We start from the raw sequence: 20,115 nt of genomic DNA, 5'->3' as shown, positions 1-20,115 counted from the left end.
AAGAGGCAAGTGACTATTTTTGGGTAGTAAAATGAGTAAACTGAGCTGAGTAATGAAGAAACTGGTGAAATTAGTATTCATTCCATTCTTTCTCTACAGGTGGGATAATACATGCGAGCCAGCCAAGAATTGCTCAGGTATGCTAACTGTCGCGCTAACACTACTTGTAGAAGTTGTTTTTTTTAATTCATCCGTGTGCAGAGTAGTTTATGATCATGTTTCAGTGCCATCAATGGCACTACACACCCAATCCATTTTGGCTAGGAGTGGCAGTCAAGTTAGATTGGACACCCACCGCTATCAAGTTAAAGAAAAAAAGGTGTTTTGTAATCAAACACTTACTTGCAGAAGGCAGGTGACATGTTCCTCTTCAAGACGCTGTTTTGTGAGAGCCTGCTCAACATCCCACCCTGACGCTGTGGACCCAGTACCGAAACCGGTTCCTTTGGCCCAATAGAGCTGCTGCTCCTCACTGGTCGCTCCACCGTGACAATTTGACATCTGTGGCTGAGATGAACATTAAAAAGATGAAGATTAAAAAAAGAATACCCTTTGAACATTTAAAAATAAATTATATTTAAACCAGATGAAACTTTTTCTGTTGCAACAATCTATGTCTTGATTGCATTCAGTCCAGTTGAACATGTCTTACAATCATTCTGTGGCTTTCAGAGATTTAAAGCAATTGAAGGCAATGGGAGATATTTTTCCACATAAAGAGCAAATACCATACCTCCGAGACATTGCTGTTTGCATTGGGATTCCGGGGTGCATGGTGGCTGAGCGCCGATAGGCAAGCCAAGATGAGATGAATGGCACCAATTTCCAGAGCCATGCGACGGAGCAGCAGGCCATCATCAGTGGTTAGGGGAGTGCTTCTAAACAACGCTCGAAGGACATGAAACGGCAACGTGGGCAAGACATTTGCCGACGGAGATTGCAGGATATGACCTAAAACCCAAGGAATAACATTTAAATATTGTTTGGATTTAAGTTAGGCACCTGGAAGAATGGAATTATGCCAACTTACTTCCTTCACCATCGTCAGTGACCCCAAGCACAAGGCGTAGCAGACATTGGGCATGTTTTCTCTCCTTGAGTAGCACTTCTGCGTAGCCTGGCAGTCGTAGAAATAGGCCAAATGCTGCCAAGGAGTGTGCAGGGATGGGTGACATTGTTTGCACCGGGGATGAAGATGAAGATGTCGACTGGGACTGCTGCTTATTGATGGGTGGTGGCTCTGTAGCAATGGACTCTGGTGCCTCGTATACCAGCTCTCCAGATTGCTCAATGGTGACCCACTCAAACTGATCAGCATCTTTTGGTTTCTCCTGCGTTGCCGAGGGTACAACTGGAGCACTGACCTATGAACAATCATCAGAGAAAATGTATTACATTTACATGAACTGTGAGGTATTAGCACCATTGAGTGGGAATGTGTTTTTTTGCAGTTTACTCAATTTTTCTTAAGAGGCAAACAAATGTTAGATGTTCATTTCATGACTATCATTTACTCATAAATTTCTTAGAATTCAGCATTTTGCTACATTTTTATAATTAATTTACGCCTAATTAACTCATTGGCTGCCATTGACAAAGTTATTTTTTGCTGGGTCGTTTGCTGCAAGTTTTGCAGTCGGATTTTGCCAAAAATGTTTGTACCCTGACTGCCTTTTCATGTGCCAGTTTTATTTTTATTTTTTATAAATCCCACCTGTTGAATGACATCTGGATAGAGCATAGGTAGCCTCTCCGCAATGAGCGCCAGGCCTCCCATTCCTGCAAAAACCTGCAGCGGGGACTGAATGGGATGCGTTTCCAGTAAGGACTCATCCGTTGTGGCGTCAGGGCATTCATCGCCAGGTGTCATTGGTTCATCTTCTGGGCAGTTGTTAATCATATCAGCGTGTTCCACTACAGAAGGCAAAACAAAGGAAATGTCCATCAACAGCAAAAAGAGAAAAGAAAATCATAAGCTAGGTTCATGTATCACATTGGATGACTCGCTTTATTTTTTGACTTTCTGTACCTTTCTCTGTGCGCAGCCGTTTGAAGGAGTCTGTCTTAGACAGGCCAGGGTCCGAAATAATCTTGGAACCCAATCGAACTGTTAAATTGATGGACTGGTAACCCTGTGGCATCTTGCGGTCATACAGTAGTGTTAGTAGCTGGGCAAGGGTCATTTCAGGTGACAAGGGTTGACCTAGAGAGAGAGTAACAGAACATTTAAAAAGATTGTGGCTGCGTGCATGAAAACCTTGTAGGTGATGCCACCCTACCAGGAAGCAGCTTGTGGTAAAGGTGGAAGACAGGCACGCTAATGGTTTTGGCAGAGGAGTCAACACCTGAGGATGTGGTCAACTTATCACTCATAACCCGACCCCGTCTGGATGGAGGTCTGGGAGGAGTTGATAGAGCTCGCTTGGACTGAGACTTCAAACCTAATAGAAGAGAATTTTAACGATGTATAATTTGCGACAGTGAAACAGCAAGAAGTTTGAAGTTTAATCAACACAAACAAGATTTGCATACCTGAGGCTACAACAACACTGTAGTTGTCCTGGAAGCCACTGTCAGCTTTCATCTTCTCTTTCTCCTCATGATTCTTCTTCTCTTTGTCCTCCTTCTGCTCACTGATCAGCTTGGCTGTAATACTGGGCGTATCTAAATTTGTGCCACCAAAAACAGAAACACTAAAATTAAAAAAAAATAAGAAAAAATAAACTGTCGTTTTTTATTTGGATTATTTCCTTGAAAAGTTTGGAAAATTCAAATCCACATTCAGAGCTATCAAATGAAATTCAGATTGCTGAATTCAATTTCAGATTTGCATGGGAAGAGCAATCGATCACAGTTAATAAGTAACTAACCTTGGCCAATCACCAACTTTTTGAGCATAGAAGTAGGAAATATATAGAAGTTAAAGCGTGTTTACACACAATTAGGTAGCTTCTCTATATGTTGTGTTATTGGGAAATGATAGGGAAAAAACATACAAACTGGTAAAGGTACTTACCAGACACCCGGTCCAGGACTTCAGCAAGAGTGGTGGAGATTGGTAAGTGGAGGGTTCGATACTTGTGGCCTGCTCCATACATGGGATGTTGGATCATGTGACTAGTAGCGTTGATGCGCCCTTTGTATAACTGTCAAATGAGAAGAGGCAGAAGGTATATTACTTTTCATTCTACCGATATGAAAGTGAGAATTCAATGTTTCTTTAAACTTGAGAATGAGACACTTGGTTTGTCCCATTATAAGCCGTGATTAAACATTAAAAGACACATTTTCAGAAATACAGACTAACCGGACAGGGACTCTGTAGGAAGACTGTGACTTTCTCATCCTCCAACATGAGTTGCAGAAACAGTCTTCGTATAAAGCCAGAGATGTTTCCAGAGATAGGGACACTGCCACGCTGGGGAGCTGATTGGAAAAGCTCACAAAGAACCTGCAGCAAAAAGATAAAGTTGAAAATAGGCATTTGGTTTTGTGCTTCAGTGATAAAACGGAAAGCATTCCCAAACCAACCTGTGCCATGAGCCGCTGGTTGTTAGGATGACAAGAAATGCACTGCAAAAAGAAAGCTACTGTGGCATTCTCCAAAGCAGTTCTCTGCTGGGTGGTGAGGCCTCCCGATTGGCCTGAAGATGCCAGGGAAAACCGTGAGCCTGAGGGAAGCGACTGGGAAGGAGCCGAAGCTCCCGAACACGAATGACAACCCGCGTTGGCACTGGCACTGGAGTGGCAGAGCACAAAGAGCAGTGCTGTCCAAAGAGGGTTGACCTCTGGCCCGCCTAACCAGTCTTTCATGGCGTGGCTGTTGCCAACTTCTGTGAGGAAACGCAGCACTGGAGCAGCTAGCTCCGCGGCAAGCGGTGGCCGACTTTGTGAGGACGTGGAGCAGGGCTGGTATTGGTAATGCCGCCGGTCAGCTAAAGCGGCAGGCAGAGGCAGGTCAGCACTCGTAAGTAGACAAACACAGAACTGCGCAAGGCTGCGAACTAGCAATGAAGGTAATCCCGAGTCCAGCAACTGCTCGATTGCCCCTGGGGACTGCGAGGCAGCGGCTAGAGTGGTTAATTGCGACTCTGATAAAGTAACTGGAGCTCTAGCATGCTTTGAATCATCTGTGAGTCCCGCATTGGTGGTATTATCATTGTGCTGCTTCTTGCCGTCATCGGTCATGGCGAGTCGGCGCCGCTGGGCTTGCGAGTGACTAGCACTGGGCTTGGATATAATACCCATCCAGGACATGAGCAATGAGAAGTAACTTGGATGGATGTGACACATGGAGCAGAGGAGGCTGTCAACAGCTTTTTTGAGCACAATGTCACATGGCAAAGACATGGACCAATTGTAGAGGAGTCTAAGGAGAAAAATAAGCAACATGTTTAATAATTGCTCCCATATACCAATCATTCCATTGTATGTGACAAACAGCTAGTAGTAAGAATTGTGAAAATCCACCCCATTGTTCCTTAAATGTCAGAATGTAACAAGAGATGGATATAATGTGAAAACAATTACTGACTCGAATAACTCTTGGTCGAGAAGTACTGGGAGGTCATAATCAACAGGCAACTCGTAGCTGTGCCATAAGATGGCTGCAACACAGTGCAGGTGGGATGGCGAAGGCATGAGGAGCCCATACTCCCTCAACAAAGAAAAGCCACTGCTGCTGCCTGAGTAGCCCATGGGAATCTTTAGAGCTGCCACCCTTGAAGAGTCATGAACCCATTGGAGGAGCGCCTGTATTCTGAAACAGTAAAGTTCACAACACACTATGATGAGTCTGAACAATATAAAAAGATCCATTCCATTGTCCTTCAACATGATCTTTGTCAAACTGTCTTAAAATACAATAATTGGTGTCTGTGAGGCAAAAGGATGCCAAGGATAAACATAAAAACACCTTTTACGATGAATTTAAGAGACAGTCTAGACTATCACCTTGGTAGAAAGTTTTTAATTCATCATTGTAACAGTGAAACTCAGCAGCCGATCAGACGGTAAAGACAAGTTAAAACAAACCATGTGCCTTAAATACCTTTCCTTGGTCCCCGAGTCCTGCGTGGTACCCAACTGGTATAGAATGTCAATAGTTGAATCTGAGGAGAGGCCATTTAGGCGACCAAACAACAGAGGACTGTTCAAATCTGAAGAGAAGAAAAAAGCACAAATTGTTTTATGGTGAAAAAAAATCCTGTAAATTCCTCAAAGTAATTTGAAGAAGAAATGGGGATGGGGTTGAGCTCACTTACTTGCTGGGTCTGTCCCAGAGGCGGCACAGTTTCGCAACAGTATGTCGATGAGTTTAAGACCAATACGCGTTGACTGCAGACCAATCTTTACCAAGACTGCTTCAATGTTAGGTGAGTGCATCCCACAGTAAGGTGACATGAGTAATGCAGCGCAAGTCTGTAGCAGGTTGGCTGTAGGTGCAGCTGCACTGGCCATCATGGCTTCCAGGTCACTAACATGGGTTAGGCAATGGTGAAGAAGACGTAGCCAGCCAATGCTGAGAAAAAAAAAGACAGAAAAGTTTGCCACCTGGCCCATGTGACAACAATAGAAAGGAGTCCGTTAATGGGAATGTATTTGGTACCTGGTTTTTGAAACCTGGTCCTCAGAGGGCAAAAAGGGGTTGTTGACTGTTGCAGAGGAGGTGTTACCAAATGCAGTCAGACCCAAGAGTTTAATTTGAGACAGACCCAGGGTGCTGGCATCTCGGGGCCGGTGTAACCTAAGACATACAGCTGAAGCAACTTCAGCCTTCACCAGCTGGATCTTAATGTAGGTGAGACCACTAGTGATTACGGGCGTGGAGAGCGGCAACATGTTCACCCCATCGGCACTGATCTCCACTGAGACAGATGATGGGCATGCTAATGTAGATGAGAAGAAAAATATCTTGTCAATTTTGTTCTTCTACCCAAGTTGCACCCTCCCTCCAACTTTTACAAACATGCAATTAATAGACAGACAGAGAGAGCTCTACTTACTAGCTAAAGAAGCCAGATGCGGTTGGATGTGGAGCTCCTTTAGGAGCACAGCTGCAGGGAGGTGTATGGTAAGATCACACCAAGCCTCTTCTGGTAGGAAGATGTAGGACCACGCCGCAGAACGAGCCCGGCGGTGAGGTGGTGTCGCTTGTAGTAAGACTTCTGCTGGCTGTGCTGTTGGGCTACTAGATGTAATAGTACCTGAGAAAGGCAGATCATTTCAAATGAATATAATGTACATTGCCAAGTGTCATTAAATTGCAGGTTTAGTAGAATTGAATGGATTATAACACCTAATGGGGCAAAGTTGTGAAGTCCCTCTGCGTTATCTGGCTCTGATGTCATAACTCGGGATTTCAGGGTGCCATCGGACGGCTTTCCAGGACCTGAATCTAAAAACTTCATAATGGTTGACACCATGCTGCGGGCCGTGTTCACGATGGCTCTGGTGCTGGTCACCATATTGTTACAGATCAACTGTACACCACCTGGTTCGAGACAAAGAACTTATATATAACCCTGTGTGATTCAAACTACATTGACGATTACGATGCATGGATCTGACCGTCTACCTACCCATGTCATGAAAGGCTTTGAGAGCCTCGCTTGTGTCCAGCACTCGCAGAATAAACCATAAAAGAGGCTCGGAAAGCTGACAAGTGGAAAGGGAGCCCTAAAAATAGGACATGTATGTTGTTTTACTCTGTACTTTAATATATCTACAACACAGAGTAACACTGTCAGTAGCTTACCTGTCGACCCATGTAACCACACGCCATGTATGTAAGAATGGGCTGCAACATGACCTGAACAGAGGTAGCCCTCTTGCTGAGTGTGGTGAGTATTGTGAAGAGACCGTCACCGACAGAGATGGCATCCAGACCCCCATGGAAGTTCTCATGTTTGGTAAGATGGAGTCCACTAGCTCCTGAAGATCAAAGAGGACTGTTATACCAATGGAGAATAAGCCAAATGACTGGTAATTTTAAAAAAAAAGCAAAAGAAGCATTGATTCGGATGAAAATTTACAGTTGGCAAATCTTACCGATGATCATTGCCATGGCACTGCTGTTGCACTGGCCCAACGCGGACAAGATCTGACTCATTATCTGCTGATTGGCCAGTACTAGATCAGCCACACCAGCAGACGGACCCTGGCTGGTCGTCGATCCTCCGGCCACACTCTCTTTGCTTCCGCAAACCTTCTCTTCATCTGACACGCTGCTATCAGCTGCCCCGCCACCAGCCATTGCCAGCCGGCCACTGAACTCTCTGTCCCCTGACAGAGGAAGCTGCACTAGCACGTTAACCAGCTTAAGGAGGTCAAACATCAGCTGGTCGCGGGTAGTTTCCCCACAGACAGCCTTTGCATCTCCTGGTCGAATGATGTTGGCAAAAAGGCCGCCAAAACAAGCGCGAGCGCCAACAGAGCTATCAGAGCCACTGCGTGAAACTACTTTGTCAGAGCAGGTAATGTAGTGGTGGACCAGGAAGGTGATAGACTCGATGACTGAGGAGATGGTGACCACAGAAACCACCTCAAAGTTTTGCTCTAAAGTGAACTCCAAAAGCTTCACCTGAGCGTCAAGTGGACCTTGACCTGACTGGAACGGCCCCCTGAAAGTTCCAGATAAAGTTAGAGACCCAAAAGGAATATATCCAATTTAGCACCTGAGAAATTGACACATACCTTTCGGTGGATAGAATGTGCAGTAGTTTCAGAAGAAACTCGCTGAACATTTGTGGACCGGTGGAGGAAAGATGAACTTGCAAGCGACTCAAAAACTCGTGCATGGCTTGAGTGGCGGTAGGTCCAACTTGAGAGCTATGTTGATTGGTTCCATTGGTATTGCTGCCAGAGAGGAATCGTACCAGGACATGAACCAGTGTGGGATCGGAAACCATCTGATGTGCTGTGCTTTCTTGAGCGTTCATCCCAATACCGGAGGCTGAAAATTTAGACATGTCTTTAATATTTGTAACCTTACTCAGGTCACAGGCGCTGAGGAATTTGTTTCTGCCATTTTGCCAATTCAAGTCCCAATATAAATCTTTTGCTCTATATAAATTACAAGTACTAATAGACTTACCGTGATAAGGCATGTTAGTCATCAGGGTCAGTGAATGCAGCACCAAACACCAGGTTCTTAGGGAAGCGTTGGGGTACCAGGCCAGCACAGTGAGAAAACTGTTAACAGAAGCTGGATGCACAGAAACAAAATTACTATTGTGCTAGATGAGGTCAGGGCGGGGTATGGCGTGGGAATGTTGGTCAATCCTGACCTTGGTTGAGTGGAATGGTGGGTACTCGACTGGAGTTAAACAAGAAGATGTCTGATCCGGTATCTTCACTCCCACTCGAGCTGGTGTTGAGACTCAGTGTAATCCATAACTGTAGCAATGACTCCAACTGAAGAACAAGGTATTATAATCAGTTAAATAAACAAATGAGGTGAAAAACAAGAGTCCAACCTGCACATGGTGGACTTGCAGCATTGAGAAGAGCTTGTTGAAGCAAGCACTCAGCATGGGAATGGAAGAAGGTTGGACTATCAGGGTGCTGCCAGGAGGAGAGCCCCCACCATGTAGCGCCCTCAACAGAGAGTCATCTGTACCATTGGTGGTCTGGCAAACTAAACATAGATGAAAAATTTGGATTACAGTTCGCCATGAATACCAACATTATTGTTGTCGTTTGATTGCCAAACTATACTTAATTTTCCCTTCTGATTACCTGTGGAGGAGTTTGACGTAAGAGCCTGTAGAATAGAGTCGGCTTGTAAAGTTGCCATCATCTTAAGCATCAGTTCAGCCTGTTGCTCCAAGCCAACCTCTAATCGAGCATCCAGGGCTGAAAATAAGATGATAAATTATCAAATACAAATATTCATGAAAGACCAGAATAACTTTCAGTCTTCTTACCTTGAGAAACTGAGACAGAAAGGCCTTGTGAGCCAGGCTTCTCAACAGCAACTGGGGGTTTAGATACTGGGATACCAACCCCTCCAATATATGGGTTGTAACCATATGTGCCGTAATCAGAACCCCAGTAGTCATACCATGTGCTGCTTATTGGCTACAAACAGAAATAAAAGGTCAAAAAGACATCTTTATCTGTAGTTTTTAATTAGTTTATCACAAGCAGACGTCAGATCAACTTGAACTGGGTGGGGGTGGTAGCAAATTTTAATTTTGACGTCCAATCAACATCAATCTATTGTTGCAATGAGTTAAATGTGCAGGCACCGTTTTGAAAAACGTTACAAGTTTTAACATTTGAGGCACAACTTTTTGTGTCAAATGCATCGGTTCTATGGTATAGTGGTAAAAACTTACCTTAAATACTTTGGCAGCAAGGGGATCTTTTTCCAAATCAATATCTAATGGGTCAATATCAACATCCATCAGGTCTTGTAGCAAGTCAAAGTCCATGTCTTTATCTTTTTCCAAAGACACCACAGGTGGAGCACCTATGGATCATAATATTAAATTTAAGGAAAATGCTAAACAAACATGTATGACACAGGCAAAGATTTGTCATTGTGTATTGAAACATATATTTCCAATAGTCCTGTCCGATATACATTTATAAACCATACTGAACTTTTTATTGACATTTTACAAGTCTACAGCCATTCTCCGACGACCAAACGTCCGGGCGACCAAACGTCCGGGCGACCAAACGTCCGGGCGACCAAACGTCCGGGCGACCAAACGTCCGGGCGACCAAACGTCCGGGCGACCAAACGTCCGGGCGACCAAACGTCCGGTCACGCCATACTTGCCATAGAAATTGATGCAATGCACATTTTGGTTATCAGATGGCTCCCAACTTCGCAGACTTGCTACATTGAGGGTTTCCATGTGCTATACTAGTACCACCACTTAGTCTCAAAATGTTCCTATAGTTAGCCAACTGTCTCTCCCTGCCAACCATACGCGAGTAATGCATACAATACAAGAGCCCATATTACCTGCAATGATATCAGGCACGAGGGCCTCATCAATGCTCTCCACCAATGGCATTGGCATCTGCTGAGGCAAGGGGTCATCTGCATCGACCCCAACCGCTGAGGCTGAAGCGCCGGCCTCCTCAACAACAGTCACTTCGTCCATTACATCTAATGAACCTGGAGACAGTAGTTCCCCTGAAACATGACAGTGACCGTTAGGTCACTATCCACTCTGCCAGATGTATGTGTGTGTATGCGCACAGTAGACAACACACCTGCCAGGATGTCTTGTAACATACAGGTGAGGGAATATTGAGCCCAAGCACCACCCCAAGAGATATCTCCTCGATTGAAATCTGTCCCCACTAGCAGGAGGAGTAAACGCTCCAGCTGGTGTTCAGACAACACTTCAGAGAGGTGGATTGTTGGTCTGGTGGCATTCGCTATCCTAGCAAGAACCTAAGGGGGGAGAGTTCAACACATTTGGGAAAGAACGAACCTACCAATTTCAGCCATTCAATCCAAAATGAATCTTCTCAAACTGAAAGTGATACCTTGCAGACAAACAGCAGCAGGTCAGCATGACATGTGAAGTCCATGGAGAGGAGAAAGAGGGCTAACTTTTGCGCCACAGAGATGCAGCGCTCATGGGACAAAGTAAAGGGTAAGGGTTCAACTTCAGGTGCTTCTTTGGCTGTTGCAGACTCCGTGTCCAACGTAGAGCGCGGCCATTCAGCCGTTCGGCGAAGACGGATTAAGTCCTTAAAGTGCTGAGGAAGCCCCAGATTGCATTTGAATACAAGTTTTCTTGAGAGAATACCTATTTTAGATTCGTTTAAGGTATTTTACAAGTACCTTAGTGGAAAACCTACCTTGGATGTGGCTTGCTTAAGCTTGGCCTGTTCCACCAAAAGTTTGTAGGAGGAACCCTTGTTGCTTTGGATCTTCTCCTTCTCAATCTGCTCAACTAAAGCTTTTTGTTTTGCTTTCAGTAGATTTAACTGCTAGAAAGAAAGGTATACAATGAATATCAACCCTGAAAAATATTCACCTCAATAATATAGCATAGAGGATCCGATTAGTTTCATGTGAGGATTGAATTATTAGTGGAGGGACAATATTTAAAGAAATGTGGTATCTGATAATCACAAACTTAAAAAGTAAAAACTGTGTCAGTAAATGGCCAAACAAATAAGACACATGTACCTGCTTGTGGTGGACGAGCTGCTTGCGAATCTTGCGGGAATAAAGTCTGTCAAGACTGCTGCTGCCTTTTGTTGATCTATTGGTGTTCTGAGACTGAAGGCTGTTATTGATGAAGCTCCATTGAATACCTGGCAACAAAAAAAAATCTTTAACAATGGCAAAGGGAACTGGTGGTCGAATCACTCAATCACTGAAGGAGCTTTGACTTTAGCAAAACAAAAGTGCTGGAATCAATTGGTTAAAGACACCAACATTTCAGGTTCAAAATTATACCTCAACTAAACAGGTTGGGACTACACAAAATAAGTTACTAAAGACAAATTTAACATTTCAGTTGACTATTTAAAATCTTAAGTTAGAATGACAAATAGGAAGTTCTAGGTCAAGCTATATATACCATGCAATTTCTAAAGGAATAGCACAATGATTGTAGCCTAAAAAGAAAATGTTCATGTACCTGTACACGTTCTCTCTCGCTCTTTCCCCCCGAGGTGTTTCTTTCCACCTGAAGCTTCATCTTCTATACTCGTGACATAGTCTAAAAGTCTTGATACAAGCATCACCACCCAGCTAATCATGGGGATATCCAAAACACCTGAAAAAACAGACAATCAGGGATCATGTTAAGGATTATAACCCTTATGAGATGGTATGCCTTATGAGGCAACCATACCTTCATTTCTGTGTTGTGTTCCAACTTGTGGTTGCTGCAGAGGAGATAGCAAGCTGTCCAAGAGGTTTAGTAGACCCTCCAATACACCACTGTTGCTCAGTGATCTTTGTCCAAGGCAGGACAATAGCATAAAAACTCTGTAATGAAGAGGTTCAGAGAAATTATGATTTAAGAACAACAAACATCGCAGTTGCAATCAAACAACCTACCGATCCTGCGGGAAAATGAGTAGCTGTTCAGAGTTGTAGAGCTCCTGCAATACATTAGAGAGGAATTGTCCCCACCATCGTTCCCCTCCACACAGCTGTACCAAAAGCAGGCCGGCATGAAGTCGGATTTTTGGTGTCCCGCTCAGGCAAAGGTGTTTGAAGAGCTCTTCACAAGCCTGTGCATGGAACGTAGTCTGGAGCACCGATGGCACCGAGTGACCTAATGTTATACATGCGTGCATGGCAAGACAAAGGAAGCATATAAATCAATATTCATAGAAACATTGAAATCCTAGCACCATTGTTGTGATGTAAAAACTGTAAGAACGCTTGAGTTAAATGTCTACCCCTGACTCACCATTGTTTGAGTGCAGCAGGCTGAGCAATGTGTCCAGAAGGTAGCGAATGATAGTTCTTAACTGCTCTGTAGAGGAATTGTGGACCAAGTCTTTAGCCTCATGAGAATGGGCTGTGGGGAGAGACCTACGACTGGCCCCCAGTGACACACGCAATCTCTGAACGGCGTGGTGAGCCAAGTTAAGCTGCAACTGAAGCTGGATGCAATCTTGGTAGGCTGAAAATACACGTTGGTCCTCTTCTACCACCTTGTCTGGTTTGCGCAAAAAGTATTGGGCATTGTTGGCGCTGTTGAGGGGTGGTAGGTCGATATTCTGAAGGAGGGTCTCCAACCTATGGCAAGCTAGATTGTACCTGGTAAAAAAAAAAAAAGTGATCCAAACATTCAGCAGTTTGCAACAGTTGTGTCAAGAGTCTTTGATGTATATTACCTGCACTGGATATCTTCCTGTAATGCCATCATCATGGTCAAGTGTTGCTCCACATCAGGCTGACTGGCAGGTTCACTTTCTCCCCGCAGAGGATCATGCATCAGTTTAAGCTCGCTCTCCCAAGGTAATATATACGTATGACCGTAATAAAATCCCAGAGGAATCTTTGCCCGTGCATTAGTGCTGCCATAGCGGCCAATCACAGTAATCTGAAGGTTGGAGAAGATAAAATATGTACAGATGTGATACGCTGAAAATTCAAAAATTCTACCAGCAGTGACATTCTCATGTCAATGTGAATCCAAAATAAAAACGGACCTTCATGAACCTGCAGACAGGTGGAGGCAGCAAATCATGTAGGATGAGGGAGTGGGTACTGATGTCAGTGGCCACTACCAGCCTGCGGCCATCCACCTCCTCACCTAGCGTCCAAATGTCTATAGACAGAGAGGCTAGGTCGCTACAGGTTGGGATAAGCGCGTCCGTCAGCAGAACAGGTCGACCAAAGTCCAGCGTCACAAATCTACGAGCTCCTGGGAGAGAAAAATACGATTTTGTTGATTGAATAAAGATGAATGATTTTTACATTAAAAACAAATAAACATACTATGAAAAAAGGGGACAACTTATAGTCCATATAATACATCAGTTAGCACCACTAATTAATTAATTGTCAACTTTGATATTTCAACATCATAATTTTGATAATTAAATGATCTCAGTCCTTTACACAATTAGGGAATGTGTGACATACCAGAATGCATTCGTTCTATGATGATAGACTGGTGTGGAGGTGGCTGCAAAAAGTGAGATGCCTGAGAAATGGCTATTGCCAAGCCACTTCCCATGGGGCTCTGTGTTAACACAGGGGAAAAAATTACACACTTATGCTTCCTTTTTAAAGGCAGCGGACTCCCTTACCGTCTTGGCTTTCTGGGAGTTTTTGTGTGCTGCCAAGTTAACTGGCCCTGGGTCCATCATGGAGCCTGGGAATAGGTGAGCTAGCTCAGCACTGACAGCTGCGGACACTGCCTCGTTGGGCGGAGTGAGAGGAGGTGTCATGAAGAGCGGGGTTGTTTTTGGTGTCGGGGGGATGACGTCAGAGGGATGAATGAAGAAACCAGGAGCGCAGGAGGAGTTGGAAGGCACTGAGTTGTGGATGGGACCCACATTGGAAGCGGCCGCGGCAGCTGTGGTCTGATGTAATTTGGCTTCAAGCTTGGCTTTCTGCTTGCAGCACACACACACACAAAATCCACTCATATTTACAAACATGAAAATAAAACAATTTGCTCTTCACGACATTTGTGTCAAACATCTTTGTCCGCTAACCCATTTAAATCCTTCATTGGCTAGACGTCCAATCCATTGTGACTGGGAGGGGCTGTCAGCCAATGCTCACTATTTTTTCAATTTACTTTACAGTCCTCTGTGTTTGTTTTTTTACCTGTTGCTGCAATTTGAGCAGCTGCTGTTGTTTTTCCTGTAAGACCTGTAACTGTTGCTCTGCCGACACCATGGCATGTGACAGAGATTGCAGTGCCACTTGTGCTGCAGAACTAAGAGCTGTGGAAGCCTCGCCAACCGTTCCTGTTGATAGGCCACCAACCGCCGGAGTCACGCCGAACGTACTCACTGCGAATTAAAAAAATAAATAGAAATGCCATAGTTATAGAAATAAAAATAGAAAGTTCATCAACACAAAAACAGCTTGCATGGCGAGTTAACCTGAGCCATTGCCTTAGATGAAGAAGACAATACTATTTACCAGTGAACATGCTGGCATCATCACGCTCCACTCGGGTACCGTCACTAGTGGAGATGCAAGAGAAATGCAATGGCTCCACCTCTAGGAGGCCCGTTAATGCTGTGAAGCTTCCCTCCGCAGCTGCACAGTTGCTTACTTTGCCATTCCCTGCTGGAAACGCCATTTTAAGAAATTAAATACTGTGAGAGATTTAAATTCCGTAGATTATTAAAATAAAATGACAATTTTATACTGTTTATTGATCAAGAGTGAAAGAACAAAGATTTAATTTCATCATGATCCTTCATGAACATATTTTTTTTGTATTTATTACTCTAGTTTAAATGAAAAGTTGCCTGTCTCTTACCTGAGAGAATGTCAGAGAGATCAATCTCATCTGACTGAACCCCAATGTTGCTGTTGAATGCATTCTTACAAGAGGACCCACTGACTTCCAGGTCAAAGAGCACGGGATCAAATGGGGAGCTGTATAGTCCATACCTATAATCAAACCAATCCAAAAATGTAATCGATCAAGTTAAGTAGCACAGGTTGTGACCACTCACATCTGCTGTAAATTTGAGTTTGTCACGAGTATATGTGTAATCCATTTGAACTAGGAGGGATGGCAGGGAATTAACATTGCGGGTTATTTTGCCCACTAAGCCATATTAACACTTATCTCTTTGACTGCCATACACAGCCTTAAAAATCCAATTATAATCCAGTCAATGTTGGTTCACTACTTCCCTTCCCATTTCAAATTGACTGGACATCTGGTACTGTGAAGGGGGCACCCAAACTTTTGTTTACAAGTGTAACATACCTGGTCTGCAGCAGCGCTTCCATTGGCGTAAGTCGATCTTGCAGCTGTCTTGAGATGGCTGTGAGCAGGGACGCACAAGTGGTGCTGCAACCTGCCAGATCCTCTTCTTTGACATAATTTAGCAACACAAAGTACCAGAACATGGAGCCTGGAAAATTACAGTCAAAGAAGCATAATTAGACTGGTACTTGGTTTACAAAGTGGTTTTGTTTTGCCTCATGGCGACATACCGCCTGTCGCTGCAGCAGGCAAGTACGGCATATTGTCCAGCAGAGCCTTCAGAAGACTGGTGACAAAACCTTGTTGGCTGGGATCACCTTTTCCATTGCTTCAACAAGAGAAACCCAATATTATGCTGGTGTTAACCCACAAACAACTTTGGTTGATCACAAATTTCATAATCTCGCTCACCTTATGCAAAGTGCAAGAAAGCGTGCACACTTGTGAGCAATGCTTCGACCGGCCTCAAAGAAACACACTGCAACAATATCCAAAAGCCGCACTCTGGTTTTGGCCAGCAACCCCTCCTTTCCTTCTCGTAAGCTTAAAATAAATCACAATAATAACAATAGGTCATATGTCAATGATGTATTACATGTAGAGTTCAGTGGCGACAAGGTCTACACACCATTTGAATACATAAACATTGTCAGTTGGCATACCTGCAAGGTCCATTGGAAAAAACGCCAGCCAACCAGCACAAGATGTCCAGGATGAGGCCTTGTGCGTGTTCTGTGGAGAGGCCCTCTGTCCGTTGACAAAGTGCATCAAGTAGCTTTTCGTGAAAGTCTGGAAACTGCAGCATTGCACAACGCTGGACCCTTGAAGAAAAAAGGAACATCTCCATTTAGCTGGACAAAGGGACATCAAAAGTATTGATGCAAATATATTTGACTCATTTTTTTTACCTTTCTTTGGGAATAGACGTCTTTTTGAACCTTCTGATTGTAACAGACACCTCTTGCAGCAAGTCGCAGCCTCGCATGTTTTCCACTTTCTTGGAAGATGATTGGCCATCTGATTTAGCTCCAGCCCCCTTGTCCTGCAAAAGGAAAGTTGTTTTTTTTTAACCATTTTACACCTTTATCTTTAAAACGGACACTCATCTGATTATAGTAAAATATCAGCACCTTTGAAGCCTGAGCCCTCTGCAGCAGTGTGGACAATGAGTGAGATTTGGAACACTGAGGTTTGGCACTTGGCATTCTGACAACCGGCCGGGGACTGTCCTCTATGTTTTTGTCCCCTGCTGCTTTGATATGCACCAGAAAAGAGCGGTACTTTCCACCAGCCATGCCTACATGGAATTACAACACCATTGAACTACACACAACTTCATATTATGAGTTTAAAAACAAAGTCTGAATATTCAGATTCTGCTTTAAGCTAGGTTAGCATTTACTGACCTTTAACCAACTTTGGGCTAGTGAGGCTTAGCATGCCAGCATGGCCAGAGAGATCCAGCCCACTAGCAAGCCACACTGGTCCACATAAGATGTCCTCCTTGTGCTCTTCTAAGAATGGACACAAAATGGAGCCTACAAAAGGAACATCACACAATGTTTTACACATGTTGTACAAGAGAAAAAAAAACTCATAAACACAAGTAGGGTAGCAGTTATTTCCATCTGTTTTAAATGCATCACGAGGCACAAGGGTTGGTCCAATGGGCCACGTGTGGAACTGGCACTAGAGCGTTATTTCTGAAGTCTATGTTTGTGCTATGTGGTGATTTATCACACCCCTGCTTTACTTATACAGAGTGAGGTGGCAACTCAGCATAAGGTAAACTGATGAGCAGAGGAGTGGATATAAATTGAATACTAGCCTGATGTATCCTCTATGTCCATAAGCTGGATGTCCTCTGTGAAGTCCAGCATGGAGGGTCGGCCATTCTTCTCCCCATTGGCATGGATGGCAGTGGAGAGGGGGAATGTGATCTGTCTATCAACTGCAGTTTCTGTCAAATACAGCCATTGTCAGAGCAACACATCTTTCAAGACTAAATGTCACATTATAAATGAAGAGTCCTTACCACTGACTTTTCCCAGGCCAGGCGCTTTATTCTTCAAGAGAGTGATCTGGATCTGAGGAATGTTGACAATGTTGGCATTCAGGACAAACTTGAAGTCCACATGGCCCACCATGCAGGCCTTGGGTAGCACCACCTCAAAGACATGCTCATCCCAGCTGGAACTGAAATGAGAACGTGAAAATAGCCTGTTGATAATTTATCATACTACTTACAAGTTGTCATATACACACCTATCAGTCTGGAGTTTCCAAGTCCGAGTGTGCTGGGCTGCATCTCCATGGTGCTGTTGGTGGAGATGTTGCGGATGGCGTCGCTGCTGCTGCTCTTGCTGTACCTCCACCCAGCAGGGAGGCACAGTGGCAGAGAAGCGGGGAGTCAATGTTTCAAAGCGTGTCAACTCCACCAACGACATGAGGCTCTCTGTAGACAGCGGCTGGTCCACTAGGAGTTCAACTCCTGCGCAATTAATAAGCAATGTGCTCAAAATTTGAAAACAAGAGATCTTAATTGTAATATCCAACTAATACCTGTGATCCCAGGGCTAGATGGGTTGGATGAAGGCCGGGCCCACTCCAGCAACAATTCAGCCCCCTTAGAAATGGGGCCATCAATAAACATGTCTCCATCGTCTACATCGTCACAAACACCTCCAATTTGAAGGAAATGAAGCTCTCCACCTGTAGAGAGAGAATCAAATGAAAAATAATGGACACCGTTGTGTTTGTTAACCTTTCATAAGTAAACTGGATTAAAAATAAAATTGGTTGGCATTAACATTGCTGGATGTCCATTCCATTTGTACTGGGAGAGGTTCAAGTTAAAATGGATTTGATGCTTAGCACCGTCAATGCAACCACAGTGTATTACCAAGCAATTACAGAAAATTACAAACACTTTTTTTTTAAATGTCAATTACTCTCATCTTTTTGCATTTCTAGATCAGCAGCTTGTGGGATGGCATTTGTATCCCCCAAGGTCAACAATGCAGGCAAATGAAATTCTGCTTACCTTTAGTGCAGGCACAAAGACGGTCAGTTCCAGAGCAATAAGTTACAGAGACAAATGGGTCTATCTCTTCAGCTGCACCCTCTTTCTTAGGGGGTTCAACCTTGGTCAAAACCTCCAACGTTGATAAATCCAAAATCATGATATTCCCGCCTTGTGTTGTCACCACCAAGTGACCCAATCCAACCACTTCTTGTTTCTTGGTCTCTTTATGAGTGTTGGAAGTACTGGTAGCAGTGGCACCGCCGCTGTTAGTGGCAGCTCCACACGCACTCCGGGTTAAACCAGAAACAGAGCCTGCCAAGCCGATTCCAAAGCGAGCTGTACCATTTTTGGAACCAGAGGGCGTCTCCTCTGGAGTCTCCTCGCTATCATCCTCCCGGCTATCAAGCACATCTGGAGGAAGCAGGATGAAGGAGGTAATTGCATCACAAGGCTGGCATATCTGCTGCACCTTAACAGGTTCCTCATCCAAGGTTACAAAACGGGTAGAATAATTAAGTTTATAGAGAGCAAGGTAGCCTCCGCCGCTCGGGCAGGACTGTGATTGGTCCCCTGACGCAAGGATGAAGGTGGATTGAGGCGGCGTGTCCTCTTGGTGGTTGCCTTCCACTCCATTGGCGACTGGATGCCGAGTATCGCCTTTCTGCTGGTTGCAGAGGGCAGAGTGCAGACGATTGAGATTGTTCAGGGCTTCTACTTGGTTGGCTGCACTCACAGATTCCGCGTTGCATGGCTGCAACCCGACCAGTAGGTGTACACCATCCCAGCAAGGTGTAATTGAGCTCACGCAAAGATTCTCCTCTTCCAACTGTTTGGGCAACCTCAGGCATTGTACAAGCGTTCCGGGCCGAGGCGGGGAAGACGACGTGGCAGCGGCTAACGAGTTCCATTTGTCCATTGGACCATCAAACCCTGCCAAATTGGTTGCAGAGTCGGCAAATTGTTGAATGTACGTGATAGGAGGATCCTGAAGAAGAAGCTGCTCGTGGGAGTCAAACTCCATCTCGATTATTTGTGGCAGAGTGAAGCTCTCGTCGTGGAGGCCTTTGCTCATGATGTTGTTCATCTGAGCAAACACTTGCCCTGACGTCTTGTCATCCGTCTCTCTGATACTGTATAGCAACAGCACAGGTATCGTCCTGTGTACAGATGACACAGAGGTAGGACTTGGAGGCTGAGAACCTACCAAGTTCGAGAAGCAATGTTCCTGGCCAGCAGTCTGGGAATTACACGTTTCTATTTCCATGGGACCTTGGTCCTGAATGGGCCCAGCTTGGAAGGGCTCAGGGCCCTGAGTTCTACAGGGACTGTCAGACACCCTGCGTATTGAAGATGGAACCGTAGGTTGGGTTCTGGTTGTGGAGTTGCTCGACGCCGTACGGTACGTAAGCAGCCCTCCAGCGAGCAAGCAGGGGAAAGGAATGTTATGGTGCTCTGGGACTTTGTCCTTTGTTTTTGCATGGTTGTGGGCCTTGGCTTGATTCAGCGAGGAATTGGCACCCAGTTCCTCCAGATCTTTGACGGTGTCCTCCAGCACGCTAGCCAGCACTTCCAATTGCAGTTTTTCTGGCTGCTGGAGCACACTGACAGCAGTCACGCCTAGGCTCACATCCATGCTTTCCCATTGGGACGGATGGCCTGTAACGGAAGAACTAATTACTGATA

The 20,115-nt window shown here is 44.7% G+C and overlaps 1 protein-coding gene across 2 annotated transcripts in view; it reads right to left on the bottom strand.

Moving 5' to 3' along the window:
- Positions 1–20,115, bottom strand: part of birc6 (baculoviral IAP repeat containing 6) — a 37,465-nt gene that overhangs the window by 13,082 nt on the left and 4,268 nt on the right. The window contains exons 10-63 of one of the 2 annotated variants that reach the window (XM_077730330.1): positions 18,451–20,088; positions 17,970–18,119; positions 17,673–17,898; positions 17,443–17,603; positions 17,236–17,367; positions 16,814–16,945; positions 16,538–16,704; positions 16,316–16,449; positions 16,070–16,228; positions 15,819–15,950; positions 15,638–15,735; positions 15,408–15,555; positions 14,949–15,082; positions 14,603–14,752; positions 14,282–14,469; positions 13,756–14,061; positions 13,589–13,688; positions 13,153–13,367; positions 12,835–13,043; positions 12,405–12,757; positions 12,047–12,266; positions 11,838–11,974; positions 11,622–11,759; positions 11,165–11,292; positions 10,831–10,962; positions 10,513–10,728; positions 10,234–10,417; positions 9,980–10,153; positions 9,342–9,475; positions 8,928–9,081; positions 8,740–8,856; positions 8,478–8,638; positions 8,289–8,415; positions 8,096–8,206; positions 7,696–7,954; positions 7,051–7,622; positions 6,758–6,933; positions 6,582–6,678; positions 6,299–6,493; positions 6,006–6,206; positions 5,609–5,888; positions 5,265–5,521; positions 5,051–5,159; positions 4,535–4,759; positions 3,532–4,369; positions 3,308–3,451; positions 3,017–3,146; positions 2,533–2,664; positions 2,280–2,441; positions 2,030–2,203; positions 1,715–1,914; positions 1,031–1,364; positions 734–951; positions 343–507 (exon numbers count right to left, since the gene is read on the bottom strand). In XM_077730330.1, the coding sequence (XP_077586456.1) occupies positions 343–507; positions 734–951; positions 1,031–1,364; positions 1,715–1,914; positions 2,030–2,203; positions 2,280–2,441; positions 2,533–2,664; positions 3,017–3,146; positions 3,308–3,451; positions 3,532–4,369; positions 4,535–4,759; positions 5,051–5,159; positions 5,265–5,521; positions 5,609–5,888; positions 6,006–6,206; positions 6,299–6,493; positions 6,582–6,678; positions 6,758–6,933; positions 7,051–7,622; positions 7,696–7,954; positions 8,096–8,206; positions 8,289–8,415; positions 8,478–8,638; positions 8,740–8,856; positions 8,928–9,081; positions 9,342–9,475; positions 9,980–10,153; positions 10,234–10,417; positions 10,513–10,728; positions 10,831–10,962; positions 11,165–11,292; positions 11,622–11,759; positions 11,838–11,974; positions 12,047–12,266; positions 12,405–12,757; positions 12,835–13,043; positions 13,153–13,367; positions 13,589–13,688; positions 13,756–14,061; positions 14,282–14,469; positions 14,603–14,752; positions 14,949–15,082; positions 15,408–15,555; positions 15,638–15,735; positions 15,819–15,950; positions 16,070–16,228; positions 16,316–16,449; positions 16,538–16,704; positions 16,814–16,945; positions 17,236–17,367; positions 17,443–17,603; positions 17,673–17,898; positions 17,970–18,119; positions 18,451–20,088 (11,933 nt within the window). The remainder of the gene's footprint in view (positions 1–342; positions 508–733; positions 952–1,030; positions 1,365–1,714; positions 1,915–2,029; positions 2,204–2,279; positions 2,442–2,532; positions 2,665–3,016; positions 3,147–3,307; positions 3,452–3,531; positions 4,370–4,534; positions 4,760–5,050; positions 5,160–5,264; positions 5,522–5,608; positions 5,889–6,005; positions 6,207–6,298; positions 6,494–6,581; positions 6,679–6,757; positions 6,934–7,050; positions 7,623–7,695; positions 7,955–8,095; positions 8,207–8,288; positions 8,416–8,477; positions 8,639–8,739; positions 8,857–8,927; positions 9,082–9,341; positions 9,476–9,979; positions 10,154–10,233; positions 10,418–10,512; positions 10,729–10,830; positions 10,963–11,164; positions 11,293–11,621; positions 11,760–11,837; positions 11,975–12,046; positions 12,267–12,404; positions 12,758–12,834; positions 13,044–13,152; positions 13,368–13,588; positions 13,689–13,755; positions 14,062–14,281; positions 14,470–14,602; positions 14,753–14,948; positions 15,083–15,407; positions 15,556–15,637; positions 15,736–15,818; positions 15,951–16,069; positions 16,229–16,315; positions 16,450–16,537; positions 16,705–16,813; positions 16,946–17,235; positions 17,368–17,442; positions 17,604–17,672; positions 17,899–17,969; positions 18,120–18,450; positions 20,089–20,115) is intronic. The other variant, XM_077730331.1, reaches the window with a different exon arrangement.

This window comes from Stigmatopora nigra, chromosome 12, assembly GCF_051989575.1.
Source record: "Stigmatopora nigra isolate UIUO_SnigA chromosome 12, RoL_Snig_1.1, whole genome shotgun sequence".
NCBI classification, from domain to species: Eukaryota; Metazoa; Chordata; class Actinopteri; order Syngnathiformes; family Syngnathidae; genus Stigmatopora; species Stigmatopora nigra.
The sequence above is the reverse complement of the archived record's forward strand: the minus strand, read 5'-3'. Positions and strand labels throughout refer to the sequence as shown.